Genomic DNA, 18408 nt, shown 5'->3' on the forward strand with positions numbered 1-18408 from the left:
ATATGTACATATATGCATAAATACATACATTTTGGTCTATTATTGTTTTATTAAGGGATATGGTCTCCTTCTGGATTTTCTTCCTCTTAGTAAAGATTCAACTCAAAATTATAAGGTTATTTAGTTTTAAGAGAAGTTAGTTCCTCTTTTTTCAGTGCATGTTTACTCTTTGTATCAGAAAGCAATTTTCCAGGAGCTCTCTAACTGAGGGAAAAAAGTCTTGGAATTCCTTCAGTTTCTTCATTCGTTTGTACTTGGCATTTATGGAAGATCTCTGATATGCCAGGCATATAGCGGGTCTGACCCCTGACTATTGGTAGCATGTTTGCACCTTACTAATCTCAGCTCTCTCTTTTCCCACAGGCACCAGGATGGACAGAGCCAACAGTTGTCAGTCTGACAGCAGTGGGTTTTTGGAGGAGCCAATGGAACCCCTGCCCCTCCAGGTAGAAGGGGTTGTAACAAGGCCCTGATTGCTCACCAAACACATTCCACTTCAACCCTATTAATCCCCCTCCCAACTCAGAAGGAAGGATAAGCCACAATAGAAAAGATTTAAAGACACACGCAATGTGCACCCAATGGGGCAGGTGATGATGGAATCACAGAAGACAAGGTGCCAGAATGTATAGCCTTCCTTTCCCTTTAATTTTCTTTTGATTTTTCTAAACAAGGAAAGTCAGACTAATAGAGAAGAGGTACAGGTGAAGTAGTAAACTGATTCAGAAAGTGAGTTTGTGACCTTTATCTCTTGACTACTGAATCAATGATGATATTTATTGCCTTATACTTACTGCCACCCCCACTTCCTGACTCATGTCCTTGTGTTCTGGTTTCTCCTACAGTTGCTTTCCTTGACAAGCAGCGAGAGTCATACTGAGAATGGAGATAAAAAGCCATGGGATCAGAGCCACAGCTCACTGTCATCCCAGGACTGTCAGCAAGAGTGTAAAGGGTCTGATTCCAAGAGGATGGCGAGCTCATCCTTTTCAAGCCAAGACTGGAGTGTTTTGGAAGAAAAGGCCTCAGCATCTGTGGTGAAGGAAGAGTCTCAGCTTGAGGCCACACAGGGGCCACCAGAGCTGTTGATTCCTGATATGGCCCTTGCCAAGGCCACCACTTGGGGAGAACACCCATGGGAAGACAGCCACCTGCAGCAGCCCTCACGAACACCTGATGCTGAATATGAGGGTGTTGGAGCCATAGTCATTTCCAAATTTGATGGCCCTCTGGGGTTTATGGTGACCCACACCACAGAAGAGGAGGAAAGGTCTCTGAGGCCTGAGGGGACTAGGGAAGTCCTCATGCAAAAGCACCCCTGTGAGTCTCAAAGGCCATCTGGAATTGATCAGAGTCAAGACAGGTCCCCTCGAGAGGACTGTGATGACCCAGGAGCAGAGGAGAGCCACAAACTCTGTCCTGACACCAGTAACATATTACTGTCAGAAGAGAGACCACCACAGCATATTCTCAGGCACAGAGAAGTCACACCTTATAGAGTTGACCTTGTTCAAACACCTGACAAGTCCACTTCTGACCTCAATAAACTGCCTGGAGATGCTCCCAGGGACTCAAGTGCTGGCTGCTCCAGGTCTGTGACAACCCAGATGTCCTCCAAACTGATGTCAGCTGCTCAAAGTGCTGTGGCCTTGGGCATGGATTATAGAAGAACAGATATAGAAGGTACTCTGTGTGACCCTATGACTGTAACAGAACTGAGACAGGAGACAGAAACAAAACAGGTCAGTGATGTTTCTGTTCAGACTTACACATATGAATGTGAACCCTGCCATTGCTGTATATCTCCAGGTAATGAAGCCTTCACTCACAGACCCAAGCTGCTCACCAAATCAGTCTCTCTGGACACAAGTTTCCCTAGTGTTGACCCAATGGGCACTCGCCCCACCACACCCACCCACTGCTGTATCTGCTGTCATCACCATTTCCACAGCCATGAGGAGAGGCCATGCACCGGCCCTGCACCCTGTGTGGGCAGACATTGGCTGTGTCCACATGCAAAACATCTGGAAGCCAAGTTCACAAAGACCTTGAGAGTCCTTCAGGACACATTCGTGAGGGAGCTGTGTTCTGTAAGTGTTTTCTTCCTCTGCAAAGACAGGACTGTAGATACACCAGTGACACCACCATTCACCTTGAGGATAATGCTCGGCTCTCCCCTCTGAATGTGAGATCTCAGAGCATAAAATACCTTCCATTTTAAATCATGATAAACATTTGTAGAATACTTTGTTTGTGATATAGCCTCCTAAGTTTCTTCTTACCAATCAACTTTTGAAGTAAGGAAAATAAATTTTATTATTAACCCTCATTTTACAGAAGGTAAAACTAAGGCATGAAAACTAAGATTCATATGTCTGAGGTTTTAAGTATGAATGCATCTGTCTAATCTCCTATTTAGTCCAGCTGAAAAGTTCTAGGTCATAAATTCATTTAACTGCATAATCTTGCATGGAGCATTTAATCTCTCTGGACTGGTCCTATAAAATAGGACATGATCCATGACAGACACAGGACTGCCTTGAGATTAAATAAAATAAAATTTGTAAAGCACCCAGAGCACTCAGATACAGTACTTTGCCTACTGTCTGGCACAGAGAAAGCTTTACATGATATTAATTAGCTGAATGGTATTCTTACTGTCATTTTTTATTGCTGTTTTATCATTGCTGAGGTTTTGAATCTAGAGCTTCTCATGTCAAATAGAGGGACTTCTGGTGTACCTTTGCCAAACTTGTTTAAAGTAAACATTAAGAGTTACAGAGAACTGAATGTCCTCAGCCTTCTTTACCCCTTGATTAGTCAACAAGTATTTAATGAGTCCCTCCAGCACCTCTCTTCAGCAGTTCTCAAGGTGAGAAATAATCTAGGCTTTCAAGTCTAGCCACTGGTTAAAATTTGAGACTATCACACCTGAAACTACTTGTATAAGAGAGTTAAAGGGGGTTGGGCACAGATAGTGTAGATTCCACCTGTTCGAAGACAGTAAAGAGGAATTGTGATTTACTGAATTTAGTTCATGTTGGGTCAGCTTCCTGTTCTTTAACTTCACAAGTATACATTGAATGCTTATGCTAAACATCTTTATATTTTGCTATTTAATCGCTTCTCGGTCTTTTGGCTAAGATCAAGTGTAGTATATTTTGCTATTTAACCTTCAAACTCATGCATGCTGTAAACATTCATTGGGTTCCTAATATGTGCCAGTTCCTCCTTTTTAGTAGATGAGAAAACTAGTACTGAGAGAGTTTAGATAATTTTCCCAGCACCTCTCAACTATTAGGTCCTAATTCAAATTCAAATTTGAGAAACACCAAATTCATAGACACACCACTCTGGGCAAAGATGTGTCCAATTTAAAATGCCTAAATTTACATAAAAATAATACTAGAATACTAGCATTAGAAAATTATTGTTTGAAAGATAAAGTAAATCACTACATGATCCTTCAACATATAGAAATCTATATTAACAAAGTGATTACATTGAAGGTAAAATAATTGATATCCAGTATATTTTATACTCTGTAACACCTAGTCAATTAATATCATTTTTTCAAATTGCAAGACTACTAGCCAGTTGGAATATTTCTAAGTGAGCCATGAATGATGTTTGTAATAGTAAGAGAAAGCTCCATTTGAGATAGATCAGTTCTAGGTGTATTATTCTAGGTATATTATTCAAAGGTTCATTAAAGGAAAGAACACAGACGAATGTGTAGGTGGAGTCCTTCTGGAGTATGGAAAGACTCAGCTTCAAGACTTGCAGAAGGGTCACTCTCTCCATCACCATCATCATGGAGGCAGACCACTCTCCCCCGCTGGTGATATTTGGCAGTGTTTGGAGACATTTTCAGTTGCTACAACTGGAAGGGGGTGGGTGCTACTGGCAATAAGTGAGTAGAGGTCAGGAATGTTGCTAAATATCGTACAGTGCACAGCATAGCCCCTCAACAAAGAACTATTTGGTCCAAAATGTTAATAGTGTCAAGGCTGAAAAACTCAGCTCTAAGGGAATAAGCATTTACCTGACTCACTTATTTTGCATAGGAAAATGTTAGAAATGAAAGATAACTAGAGAAGGTGGTATTTTGAAAGCCTAAACAGGAAAAAAAATTAAATCTTAAAAATTAAGTACTTCTGTTTCCATAATGAAAACCAGGTTTTTGGTCTGACATAGGAATATATATTTCAAAAAGAGATTATTTTTCTAATTTATAATTTAAGATAAGCTTTACAAAGACATAAGAATTAAATGATATTTATTTTAAAATATTAAAAATGTATAATCAAAACTTTATTAAAAACTCCAGAAAAAAATGGTTCTTCTAGACGTATGCAATGTCATTCTTTTAGAGTAAATTCTGCAGCTATTTTTATTCCATATGAAGATAGTCTCTGCTCTCTGTTCCCATCATCCTTCCTTAAGACAATATAATTCTTGTATTGGGTTAAGAAGAGAAATAACAAACAAGTGTAACAGGCTGGGAAGCTACAGTCTATTGCATCAAATTGTCTTTGGTAATCACTATCACTTAATTTATAATTTTATATTATAACCAGGTATCTATGGCAACAGATGTATATTAATACTCAATTAGACTATCGTTCATTCAGTGATATGACCACAAGATAAAATAAAAAGAAAGAACCTACAGTTTTCTAAAGAAAAAAAGAAGGAAAGAAAAAAGGATAACAGCCTTCTGTGGCACAAAGTGAAAACATGTTCTACTTCAACATGTCATTTGATGTGCTGGGTGCCTGACAGAAGTCAATGCAGGCAAAGGGAGCTCCAGGTTCTAGAATGACCAGTGCACAGACTATAGGTGCCAGAAAGATATCCACTCCATTGGGCAAAACATGGCGGATGCTATGGAGGATTGCTATTCAGTTAGTACAGCCTAGCCAGACCATTACTACGAAAGGCTAGGGGTTATATGAGGTACTGGGGGTGTTCTTGACAGGACCATGTTTCTGAGGGATGAACAAGCAAATAGGCGTCTGGGAGCAGATGAATAGGTAGGAGGATTGCAGCCTCTAAGGCAAGCAGAATGGGAAGAGTAAGAGACATCCGTGGGGAAACTCGGGCACAGCAACCCAGAGCCAGGTACAAGGTAAGGACCTTGTTTAGAATAAAAGCAGAAGACTAAACATGGGCCAGCTCCAGGGGGTGACCCTCAGTTTAGATCAGGGTCTTCTCCTTCCTCCTATTTCATGGAAAGAGAAGAGAGGCCTTCAAGAAAGATTATAGGGCTGCATATTCCCAGATGTGTGGAAGGATTTGACTTCCAGAAATAGATATTCCTCTTGATTTGACATTATGACATATCAGCACTTCTGCAGAAAAAAGAGAGGTTTGTGGCCCATTTTGCACAGCACCCATCCTCAGTCTTGCTTGTGGGTTTTAAATATGTAGGTGCTTTCATAATTATAAATGTCACCATCCCATTGCCCGCTGATATCATGTCTTCTAGTTCTTCAGCCTTCTCTCCTCTAAGAATTTGCAATTATACAAAAAGATATAATTTTATATCCAGTTAGTTTGGCATTATACCCTTGCTGAAATGGGCACTATATGGACTTTTACTAGATGATACTGTTTTTCTCTTTATTTAGACCAAAGGAACTAGAAACATATATTCAAAAGAAACAATCAAAACACACGTATATACACAGGCATATTTTTCCTTGTCCACAGGCATACACACAGGAACAGGAGCATGTATGCATGCACACAGACAGACAGACACACACACACACACGCACACACGCACACAGAAAAACAAAGGAAAATAAGGGATTTTGTTCCTCCATAGGCAGAGGGTATTTAAAGAACAGAGAAAAAAAGCAGTACGTGTAGCAACATCTACTGTGAGTGACCCTGGGATTATAAAGTATGAAAAATATTCTGGAAAAAATGGCTTTAAGTTAAATGCTATGTGTTAGCTAGGGTTTTATGAAAAACAAAGTAGGAAATAGATCTTAGACTATAGGCTGACATATATATATATATATATATATATATATATATATATAGTCTTATAAATGACAACAGGAATTCCAAGCAGAGCTAATTAAAATTAAACAATTTTAGATAAAGGACTTGACTAAGAAAAACTTCTCCACCTCACCTGCTTGCCCACTGACAGCACTGCAGAGAAACGCATGACTATTTTTGTGGTTTTGAGGAATATCTAAGATAATAGTTTCTTGGTATGATTAGGTTCTTACATGTAAGTGAATTCTTCATGATAATTCTTCATGATAATTTGTTAATTCAAGAATTGATTTGTTGATATAATTGAAATTATGTATATGTGAATTCTTTGGAATAATTTATTAATTCAAAAAGAGGTAATTCAAAAGCAAAAATATTTCCAGAAAAAAATGAGAAACATCAGAAATCAGATTTCTGAATATTAGAAAATTCTTCTATAATGTTAATTTGCATTTATAGATGAAGGGAAGTATGTAAATTTTAAAAAGTAATATAATCCAACTTGCAAGTGAAAGTTCAATGTCTTTTTGTACTGCATCTCAATGCTGAAGTTTGAAGTTGTTGCTGAAGTTTATTTTAATGGATCTGGATCAGTAGTAGAACAGACTTTGCACTGTATTTGAATTTAACTCACCCCTTGTATTGGGGGGAAAAAAGAGTTCAAAACACATTCTTCCCCTCACTCTCTCCTTACGTAAGGTTTGCTTTATTATGAAACCTTCTTTATCTGTTTCAGGGCTAAAATGTATTTTTTAGTGTTTCCAAATGACCAGAAGATGGCATCATTCCAGAATCTTCTGCATCACTTGCCTTTGAGAGCATGGCTACCCCATCAGTTACTTCCAATTCTAACCCCTAGCCCCCACAATATACCCTCAATCACAAAGAGATACCAAGGAAGGTCTAGATGGAACATAAATCCCAAATCTTATGCTGTTCAGCCTGCTTGAGCACCATCTTTCCATGGGCCTGGCCTCACTGTCACTGGGAGTTTGAAGTAAATCTGAACCAGCTGGCTAGTCTTGGAATCAACTTGAGCAACTTAATCTACTCCCTCCTAAGGGACAAATAACTTCTCTATGTATCCAGTTCCTTGTAGTGCCTGCCATGACTCAGATATTGAAAGGAAAAGACATGAACCGCAGACTTGAGTTGAATATGACTGCCAGTTATGACTACAGACCATGCAGTTAATGACTCTGTAGTAGAACACTTATTTATGAAAGAAGCCCTCCTGGTCTCCAAGATCTTTTCTAGTTATCTTTCAAGTACTTTTGCTAACATTAATAATGGTTCAGACTCCTTTAGCTGATTCAGATTAACTCACACTGAGGCTAAAAGTAATTGGACAATTTTACAATGTAAAATACATTATTAGAGGATAAAATCAAAACAACTCTCAGGCCAGAGATGTGGCTCAGTGGTGCCATGCCTGGCAAGTGCAAGGTCCTGAGTTGGATCCCTGATACTGCCAAACAAAAAACAACTCTCGAAGAAAAATGATGGAGAGTTTTAATATTTAAGTATCACTCTCAGGAAAGTATTTACATGATGAAAATTCTACTAAAAATAGTCATCAGGCTTCCAGGATCTTGCTATGTAGTTCTGGGAGGAAGGTAAGAAATCTGGGACTTCCTATAAACAGGGCTGGAAGAATTAGCCTAACAGTAAGGTAGATCTCCGTGGAAGAATGTTAAGTGGGTCTGCCAGCCTTTAAAGGGCTTCTCCAAAGCTCTATACCAGGCTCTCTGCTTCCATTCTTTTGGCTATCCTATCTACAATGGAAGCTGGGAAATACAGTTTTTTAGCTAGACACATTGCTGCCACTATTAGGTCTAGAATTATGTTAATAAGAGGAAAATGGGAAAAAATAGTGAATAGGCAACCAGAAGCTTCTGCCACACTGATCTGGGAGCAGGGCTGGTAGAGTTTGTTTTGGGGTGCAGTAAGCATTCCTATCACTCAAATAAGTAGGCAAGTGACCCTGAGTTTCTGGGTCTTGAGCCTATTTAAAGCATGACCAAACCTAGGCTACAAAACAGGGGGAGAGCCTGTAAAGCCTCAGTAAATCATCAAAGTGCCCCACAAATGGACTAGGCTTAGATATGTCAAAGATAGTTCAAGCAGGGAAAACAGATTTTATTCTGTAACTACTGGTAGTAGAATGAGCTGAACCCCATTCCAATTTGTGCAGAGGTGACCTGAGCATTTAAAAAAAAAAGAATGAGGGAAGGAACTGAGCAGGGGCTCTGTACCATCAGAGAAGTGAAAAATCACAGAAAGGTCAGTCAGTGTAAATGCAGTTGGACCAGCTGGGTTTGTGAGCTGATGGGTATTGAAGCTGGAATTCTATCCTCTTACAGAGACTGAGAGATAGTCCCTCACCTTCCAGATGAGCACATTTCAAAGGAATGACTTTCGGGTCTCTGAGAAAGATACTTCTAAGTTCTAAGAGATGCATGTTTAAAATTTTAAGGCTTCTTCAATAAATGCTATAAGAAAGAGAGGCAGGTGCTGATTAAAGCAAACAGTTAATTTTCCTGGTAGTCTAGAGCTTTATCAGATGGGCATTTTAACTGGGGACAGGGGAAAGGAAGCATGTCATGTGAGGGGCATTGCTTTGTGCTACCAGAAGCCATGATGAAGTTCAGCCAAGTATCTCAGTGCAGCTTGGAGTTGTTATGGACAGAGAATTCAATTCCACAGTTCTCAGAAGCTGTGGGAATATGTTTAAGTTTGGAAACCCAGGCAAAAGCATGGTCCTACAGAGATTTAAGATTTAAAGGATAACACATCAGGTGCCATGGGGAGCAGGACTAAGAGGGTAGAAGGAGCTCAATTCTAGATTCTGACTCCTGAAGAGGATAGGATTCCTAAATAGGCCTGCCTTGCTCTTAGTGGGCTTATTAGTTTGGTGGAGCTGATCCTGCAGATTTCAATCTCCAGGGACTGAGTAATGGCTGAGCAGGGCTAAGACTCGTATAAATTATTCTAAGCAGATTTTCTTTAATCAAGTACGTACTATGTGAACCGATGTGTTCAATGTTCTTGGTACTCAGCACCAAAGTTAAACAAGACTCAACTGTTCTAAGCACAGGCCCTCTCTCTGGCCCTCCCCCTTGCTTTCTTTTGTTCACATCCTTGAATTCTTATATTGCCTAATCTTTTAAATGGCTTTATGCTTTCCAAGAGACAATGATTGTCGTCCAAGCACCACCCAACCACTGCTGCCCTATCTCAGCTAAGTACTGCCTCTAAGAAGCCAATGTGTCCCCTGAATAGGAAGATAGACTCCATCATAGAGAGCTGTTCCAGTGAATCAGAAAGGACCCCTTTTCAGTTCTTTCTAATTGTTCTCAGTGCACCGTCCATGACTTGGAAGCCATGAAGATGATATGCCAGAGTTTCCGGGAGCATTTAGAGGAAATTGAACAGCACCTTCTGGGGCAGCAAACACTCTTTTGCAGGGACATGTCAGAGGAGGAAAGGTAATTATCTAAGGATGTCATAAAAGTAAATGCAAGCCAAGACACCTGGAGCAAGGGAAGATAATCAGGGCAGGACAGGACCAATGAGCACCCCAGAGCAGAGCTAATGAGAAATTGGCCAGTGTTTTCTTTGCTTTCATGATTTTACTTTTGCTTTCTCAGTGGGAGCCTGTGAGAGCCATTCACTAGATGGGAACACTTATTCTTTAAGGCCAGGGCTATTTGAGAAGGTCAAGAGAGGGACAATCAGCTGGGAAGATGGAGGATGCCAGTGGGATGTCTTTAATCAATGAAAATGCAACTCCTGCAAGTGCAAAGGTTGAAGGTTATTAAAATTTAGCAAATCTGCCTTATTTTCAATATATTTTTTTATAAATCCCCAGAATGGATGCATCCTCACTGCTGGGGGTGGCTACAGGGTGGGAATATTGTTTCATTGTAAAACAGCAGGAAGATTCCTACTGGGGAGATGGACATGTTGAGGGTGTAGCTCAGTGGTAGGGTACTCACCTAGCAAGCACAAGCCCTAGGCGCCATCCTCAGCACTGCAGAAAAGAAGGCAACATGACCTAGTAATATGTCTATGTCTTCAACTGAATCAAATAAAGAAGGTAACATGCCCTTTTAAGAAATCCCCAAAGCAGGACCTACATTATGGGAGCGGTACAAATGAAAACCTGGAGTGACTGTTCAATTTGGTTGCTTTCTATTATTTACCTGCAGGGAGGAGGCTGAGCCACTTCAAACTTTACGTGAGGCCCTGAGGCAGCAGGTGGCAGAGCTGGAGTTTCAATTAGGACACCGGGCTCAGCAACTCAGAGAAGGGATTCTCTTGGTACGGCACAGGTGCAGAGTGGGACTTTCTCCAGCCAACCATGGGAGGGGGCATCCAGGGAGAAGACGAACTGTGTAGTCATGTCAAACTCCAGGATTCTGCCCCCATGCCTATATTTTAGATATAAGGACATGTAGTAGCTGGTGGCAAGTCAGGACTGGAATTCTGTTCGCCTACCTGCTAAGCCAAGCTTCACCCTGGCCCATAAATAAGAGACAAGTGTTGTTGCCCATTTTCCAAATGGGAACAAAAAGCACAGGCTTGGTGAGGCTTGAGTTCTGAGTCAATATAAATTAAGTCATTACCATAATCTGCTGGAAAGATCCCATTCTAGAGAATTCACATCTCAGTGAATGCTTTTCTCCCAAGTGTGAGTTATCTGTCGGGTGTAAATGTGATGTGTCATCCATTCTTTTTGTCCTTGTTTCCCTTTCAGCAGCTGGAGCTTCCCACAGGTGAGACATGTGAACACTGTACAAGTCTGCAACAATACAACTGGCCAGAAGAAAACGATGGCCAGACTTCAGATGCTGGCACCCAGCCCACCATCGCCCCTGAACCTGCCTTTCCTCCCAGTGGGGGCCAGCAGATTCCCTGCTCAGGCATGATACATATGGCTGTCCTTGCTGCACCGGACTTAGAGACCAGCGCCAAGATGTCTCTCCTACCACCAGCTTGGGCAGAGTCAGGTCCAGCCTGTACCTCACATTGTTCTGCTGGAGAAAAGGATATAAATGTCCTCCTCTAGATCAGAGCTCATTTGATGGCCTTTGTGCAAAATGGAAGAGTCCAGAATAGTTGTAGCAAGGAAATCTAGATCTTCCCCTCGAAATGTCTACCAATCATTCATCAGCCATGTTTTTCATACTCTACTCTATGATTAAAGTTGGAGGAATTCAGAATATTTTAATATTCAGTCACTATAGAATAATTAATCATCTAGTATGTACCTGACATAGAATGTACATTGGTATACAGGCTCTGTGTTGCTAGGGTTTGATGGGAAGACAGAATATACACTTGATCTTAGACAAAAGGCCGAGAAGCAATGAAGACAGAATATAAACACATAACATGCATTTATCATCAAAATCTGGGAAAGTGCTTTGAAGACAATGACCAGGTTTTATGAAAGAGAACAGAGTGGGGTGTCAGATTCAGACAAGGTGTCCGGAGGTCCTGCCTGGGGAAATGATGAGGGAAAACAGGATACAGGCTTTAGGGTACCAGACTGTCCAAAGCCGAATCAATTGGCCCATGAAAGTGCTGATGAAGCAGCTATTGTGTTCCAGGGATTCTGCCTCTACTGTAGGCAGCTCAGGGAATGACAGAAGAATGTGTATTCATTGAGATTTGGATGAGCAATGAGAGAAAAATAACAATAAGATAATTTCAATACTGACAGTGCTGTGGAGAAGCCAATGTGATGATATCACAGAGGGTGACACGGGCTATATTAGGGTGCTTGGAGAAGTAAAGGAAAGCCCTTTGAGAAAACCCTGAGTGGTGAGGAAGAGAGAGCCATGGGGAATTCTGTGGGAAAAGCATAAGAAGCAGAAGAAATGGAAGGTTTACAGGCCTGGAGACAAGAGAAGGGAGCCGTGCTGCTGAGTACAGTGGGTTATGGGGTAGAGAGAGTGAAAATCTGAGAGATGAGGTGGCCCATTCTAGGCCATAGCCAAGAGTCTGGTAGCTTAGATTCTTTTTCCAGTGTGAAGGAAAGCCATTGTAGGTTTTAAGCAGGGATATCACATGATCTAATTTGCCTTTTAAAATTGCACTTGCTCCTTGGGGAGAAAACACCATTAAGACCCACAGGGAGCCAGAGATCCCAGGTAGGAAGGAGGCTGTAGCTACAATCCCTCTGGAGATGAGTGAAAGCTGCTGAGTTACTCCCATCACGTGGAAGCCACAAGGCTCCTACCCCTGTGAAGTTGTAGGGTAGTGTATATAAAATCCAAAGATACTGAGTCTCTGAAGAATGGGAAATAGATGAAGAGCAGAATAGTCAGAAAGTGCAGTGGAAAAGTAATGCCTTGAGGGAAGTTTATAATTTGTATGAGAGGATGGGCAGGAAGAGGTCTTTTCCTAGCAAGGAGCCTGACATAATTCCTTTCGAAACTGACTCCTAACAGAACAAATCTCATAGACTGTTTTCATTCTTCATTCTCCTTTATTTTTGGAAATGACTCCAGGGAGGCTCTACTTCCCTTGGGGCTATCCCACTGTTTCCTTCATTGACTGAAACCCCTTGGGATGTGGAAAGCCCCATTCCATCCTTAATTCTATATTTTTCTCTCCCCAGAGAAGACATGATAACCTTTTCAATATAACCATTCACCTTGTAGGCATCTATTCCCCCAATCTCCATCTCCCTCCCAAATCCCAGATCAGTGTTAGAACCTGGGCAACACAGTCTGAGCCACCAGACTGCCTTGTCACCTCTGATCCTTGACCCTGATACCTCAGAATCAGCCACCAGGTCACTGCTTAATTTGCTGGCAAGGTGGTTTCCGGAAGTTCCACGAGAGTGTCGGCTACCTGGTGACACCACAACATAGGCTCCTAATTCCTCTAGATTCCTTCTCTGTGAACTACACTGGCATCCGCAAAACTGGTCTCCCTCAAGCTGGTCTCCCTCAGGCAGCACATGGGACATATTTCCTTGACCTAAGGTAAGGACCCAGCAAGTACTGTTAGGATATCCCAGAATGTTAGAGAGAAATCACAGGATCATATTCTCCAGAGCGATCTTCCCTTAAAATGCCTTCTCCCTGCCTGGAATCATTATGTAACCCTCTTTGTTTCCCACTGACTCTTTTCTCTTTGCCACATCCCTCTCTTGACTCCTACATCATGGCTGAACTTCCCGTTCCAAACTGGCTTCTGACATATTGCATGGTACTCACCAAATTACTTCCCTTTCTAAACTTCTTAAACTCTACCTTGATCTGACTTTTTTACCTCCATTTTCTATGAGTCTTTGAACTTGTGTGAGGTTTTTACCTGCTTCTTCTCCATACCATCTGCTTAATGAAGAGAACTACCTGGCGCTGGGCCCTCCCTAACTTGGCTGCCATCTGTTTTAGAGTCTCATATCTGACTCTGCCTTCATGTGATTCTTAAATGCTCTTCCTCTAAACCACCTCATGTGATCCTGTTCCCTTTCTTTGCTAACTAACCCATGTGAAGTCAGTTCTGCCCTCTTTATCTACAGGTTCTACATCCTTAGATTCAACCAACCACACACTTCTTTATCATCATCCCCTAAACAATACAGCATCACAAGTATTTATATAACATTTACATTCTTTATATTTACAAGTAATCTAGAGATAATTTAAAGCATGTGAGAGAATGTTTGTAGGCTACATGCCAATACTACAAAATTTCACATGAGGGATCTGACCATACATGGATTTGGGGTCCTGGAATGAATTCACTGCAGATAGAGGGAGATTGCACCTCTCCAGTAAAAGTCCTGGACCAGACCCACAGGCTCTCTTTAATGATCTCTGTCTGGAAGGACCGATTGTTTGGAACTCTTATGTCACTTTTCACCTTTGTCAAGAAACATTTAACCCACTACTTTATGCTACTACCATCATCTGTGTCATAGTTTCTCCAGTAAACTTCAAGTTCCTGGAGTTCCATGCTCTATCCTTATGTTACCATGCTGTGTACCATGCTCTATCCTTATGTTTAAGGGACCATCAGGATGAAGGTATAGACTCCCCTTTTTCTATATGTGCCCTTAGTCACTTGCTCTGTTTATCCTGGCTTCTCCTTCTATAAAGTATGGATAAGAAAAACAGCACAAGATTGTTGGGCAGAATAAATGAAGCAAGTTAGAGACAGTATTTAATCTAGTGACCAGCACATAATAAGAGCTCAATGTGAGATGGCTATTGCCATTGAATGCCAGACCGAGAACTCAGTAAATTCCAGCTATGCTTATCACTCCTTTTGAAAAATACTCTGTGAGCAGGGTACCTTAAACACAAAGCATGTGAGCAGATTTCAGATGAAGGAGTGACACAAGAATGAATCCAGTCTCAGGAGCCAGTGAAGAGTACAGTTTGATTATAGAAAAAGCATTGTGTTGGGTCATACTAGGAGCTATGCTTGGATTTTAAAAGGGTGCTTATTTATAGGTGGATTTGACAATCAGGCACATGATTTCAGATGTAATGGAGAAGGAAAAGGAAACTCATTCCTTTGGAATGAAGGCTACTATATGGAACTCCTAATGATCTCTAAACATTCAATGATATTTTCTGGTTTATTCATCTAATTCTCGAACAAAAAGCACAAAGGGGAATGAAGACGTAGAAAGTCTATAAATCCTACACAGAACCTTCATTCTCTTCAATCCATGATCAATTGACTATCAATGCTACCCCCAGATACTACTTCTAAGTCTCAAGCCATTGAACCCAGACTGCCTTCCTGGCTTAGATGGTAAATCTCTTATCTCCAATTGGTTCTGTTTCTTTAGACAATCAATGACTAGTACAGTGAGGAAGAGCTAAGAGATAGAGAGACTGACCTACAAATGTATACACCAAGCCCTGCAACTTATTATTAATAAGGAACCAGCTGAGCTCTAGTGACAAATCGAAGTTTTGGGGCTTAAATCCAAAACCACTAGCTATTATCTGTATTAGGTAAACTATTTAAAGTCCCTAAGGGTTGTGATCTATAAATTTACAGAAGTATGGCATATAAAGCCCTTTAGAACAATTCCAAAACATGGTTAGGGCTCAGTAAATAGTAGTGTTGATGATTAGAACAATGATGATAGTAAGAACAGGAATGTAATTTATTAAATCTTTACCTCTAGGTAACACGCTGGGCTCAGTACTTTATGTGACTTATCACTTACCTTCACAAAAACTCTGAGAGGTAAAAATTTGTGCACACACACACACAGGCTGTAAATTGTCTAACTTCTATCAACTAGTAAGAATTGAGTTGATGCTCTAATTTACTGGTGTGCTAAAATGGTGATTTATCATTATGGCTTTGACAAGCCTTGGGGCTTATACGAAGCTCACTGCTGAGCCCAACTCAGCCAGAGTAGCCTTGCTCTGTCTGCATTATACATTGAGCTTTAGTAGAAATTTTCCTTTTTTTAAAAAAAAAACACCTCACTTCTTAGAAAAGTTTGAAAAACCACAGTATGTGCTTATCACTTCTGAGTCTTTCAGTCAGCTAAATTCTGGACTATACAAAGAGATGACTTCTGCCACATAAAAAAAGCCTTGAACATATCCTGGCAACTCATAGCCTGCTACCACATGCCCCATTGCCAATAATAATGGCAAGAATATCTTTGCAGTCTCTGAATGAATTATCTGGGTGATTTTACTATCATCAAGTCTCAAGGTCCCATGTTCTCTTTTTTATTCTCTTATACGTTGACAATGATTAAGTTGACTCCTCTGGAAAATTCAGCCAACATTGTTGAAAATAAAAAAGATCATTGCAAAATATACTTGCAGAAAGTGAATAACATATAAAAAAATTTTACTTGAGATTGGAATCATTTCACTTAAATGAAAAAGAAGTAAAAAATAAAATTATACTACTTAATTTCAAATTTGGAAATTGGACAGGAAACACTTTGGCTTCTCCATCCAAGTATTAGGGTCCTTCTCTATTAATTCAATCCAGATTCCATTTCAGTATTTAAAAGCTTGAATAGGGTGGACTGATTTGAGAAACAACAGTTGGAATTCAATTCACATATGCTCCTTGGTTCGCTATGCACGAGTGAAGATCTAAAGTTGCATGATGAAGACAAAAAGATGAAACCTTGAAGTCTGCTCTGAACCACAACATATGCATAGACCATGCAGATTTGTGTGAAAAAAATTCATCTTTTAACCAACAGAAAATTATTCCTCAGAAAAGTGTCCCATTAGATTTTGTTTATTTAGTAAGATATTCCCTAACACATATATTTTTGTCTGCAAAGCTGGAGGTTTTTCTTCTTCAAAAGGAAATAATTTTGCTAAAGAAAAATAAAATTAAATTAAAGTGCTTTCTAATGACATGAGAGTCTGGCCTATTTTAATTGTTGTTTCTTTGTTGAGGAAATAATCAATTTCTATGGTGTAACCCAAGTTGAACAAAGTTGGGCACTGGTGAAGAGGTTAAAGGATAAATGTTTCCTTTTGAGAGGAAAAAAGTTTCAGAGTGTTTTCATGCCAGATGATACCCTGCATATGTAACTTCAAATTGCAATTTGAACAACAAAGTGTCATAATTGCAGGGATTATAGATTATTAAAAATGATGTCAAATTATCTCTTGAAAAACTGGAGAATGCAAACAGAAGGTAAAACATGGATGGCACTTTTCTCTAACCTAAACTCAGCTTCTCTAGTGGTTTAATTTTAAAACATTAACTAATCAGAAGTTTTGCTATGGAATGTTCTCTGTCTTAACTGTTCCCAGTTAAATAAAGAAAGACCCTCCATATCAAAAATGATTTTAAATCATAAGAATCAAACTGAAGAGTTTTGAGTTATTTTAAGGACACATTGCCTTCCAACACTATTAATGCCCTCTAACACTCAGAATCAATCCCTGTCTTCATTTCCCAGGCAAATGGAAGTGAAAGAGCACACTTCTACTAAATGGTGTTTCCAAATTCACCAGCACTTTCTTCATTCCTAATATTATTTAATAATTGATTATTTGTTAATGATGATGTACCAGAGTCACAGAATATTTATTATTTTTTTCAAATTAAAGTATTAAGGGATTTTACAAGTATATAGTTTGTAAGATGTAAGAGATATAGCTGTCCAGTATTTTCTCTGTCCAAACCAAGCATATATGTGTAACTTATTTCCACTTTTGATTATCTATATTCTTTTATGGACATCGGATGTTTGTCAAATGCATTGTGGCTTAGTTACTTCCCTCATTGCTGGGACAAAATACCTGATACTCACAATTCAAGGAAGGAAAAGTTTATTTTAGCTCACAGTTTGTAGAGGTCTGTGGAGTCTGTTGGCTCCAAAGCAGAATAGAATGGCAGAGGGGCATGGCAGAGGAAAGCTGTTCACCTCATGGTTTCCAGGAAGCAGAGAGAATAAAGGGAGGAGCCAGGAAAGGAAATAAAACCTTCCAGGGCACATGCACAGTGACACATCTCTTCCAACCGAGCCCCACCTGCTAATAGCAAGGCAGCTGTAAGTCCTTATAATCCAATCACCTTTCAAAGGTGCTTATGGTTGCATGAGGCTTTAGGGGACATCTAGATATAAACCACAATACATTGTTTTGTTAGCAATACTTATGCATAAAATAAAATTATGTCCTATTTCTAATTAACTAGTGGCATAACTTTCTCAAAATTTTGAAAGCTGTTGAATATTGTAAACTTCACATTGCCTTAATTGGTATGCTAACATTGATGCATTGATGGAGAATATTTCCTACCCTGGTCAGCAACATGACTTATATTGGCCCAGTTTCCATGCTTACATTGTTTATTCCAGAGAGCCTCCACCTGCCCATCTACCTTTTCTGCTCCAGTGGAGGACACAGAGCTACATGGAGTAAGGCATATATTAAATTATTTGTTCCTTGATCATACTTGATCAAGTATGTGCATACTTTTGTATTTTGTCTTATAAAACAATTCCTTAATCTTCACTAAATAAAAAAATACATGCCTTCTATTACATTGCTGAGAATATGTCATTTCAAGAATGTTTGTCCTTTCTTCACAGATTATCAATATAAGATATGCTTTAAAGTCTTTCTCATAATTGGCACATCTGGGTCATGGTGGAGTTTGCATCTATTGACTGGATTGTCCCTTGAGAGTGTTAATATTTTCCTGGTTCATCACCTGAAGAACTTTATGAATACCAAACCACCACTCCAAAAAATTTTAAACAATATCCTAGGAAAAGACAATGAGGGTCACAAACCCATGAAGCCCAGCAGAATGAATCCATCAGGCAAGGCAAGAAATTAAATGCAAAGTGAGTAAATCCAACCACAGGGAAGTCTCATGACAAGATAATTCAACACATATCAATTATAACCA

General features: G+C 39.9%; 1 protein-coding gene and 1 pseudogene across 5 annotated transcripts in view; both read left to right on the top strand.

Moving 5' to 3' along the window:
* The window catches only part of Itprid1 (ITPR interacting domain containing 1), a 168136-nt gene extending 150099 nt beyond the window's left edge, over window positions 1-18037 (top strand). For 4 of the 5 annotated variants that reach the window (XM_087204511.1, XM_004856460.4, XM_087204514.1 and 1 more), the window contains 5 exons: window positions 364-446; window positions 846-2090; window positions 9376-9503; window positions 10227-10338; window positions 10775-18037. In XM_087204511.1, coding sequence (XP_087060637.1) covers window positions 364-446; window positions 846-2090; window positions 9376-9503; window positions 10227-10338; window positions 10775-11086 — 1880 coding nt within the window. In that variant the 3' untranslated portion in view covers window positions 11087-18037. The remainder of the gene's footprint in view (window positions 1-363; window positions 447-845; window positions 2091-9375; window positions 9504-10226; window positions 10339-10774) is intronic. The other variant, XM_087204512.1, reaches the window with a different exon arrangement.
* On the top strand, window positions 3120-3261 carry LOC147829592 (U2 spliceosomal RNA; annotated as a pseudogene).
* Window positions 18038-18408: the final 371 nt, after the last annotated feature.

This window comes from Heterocephalus glaber, unplaced genomic scaffold (assembly GCF_053883595.1).
Source record: "Heterocephalus glaber isolate CG9 unplaced genomic scaffold, H.glaber_assembly_v1.0 deba00000546, whole genome shotgun sequence".
In the NCBI taxonomy this organism is placed as follows: domain Eukaryota; kingdom Metazoa; phylum Chordata; class Mammalia; order Rodentia; family Bathyergidae; genus Heterocephalus; species Heterocephalus glaber.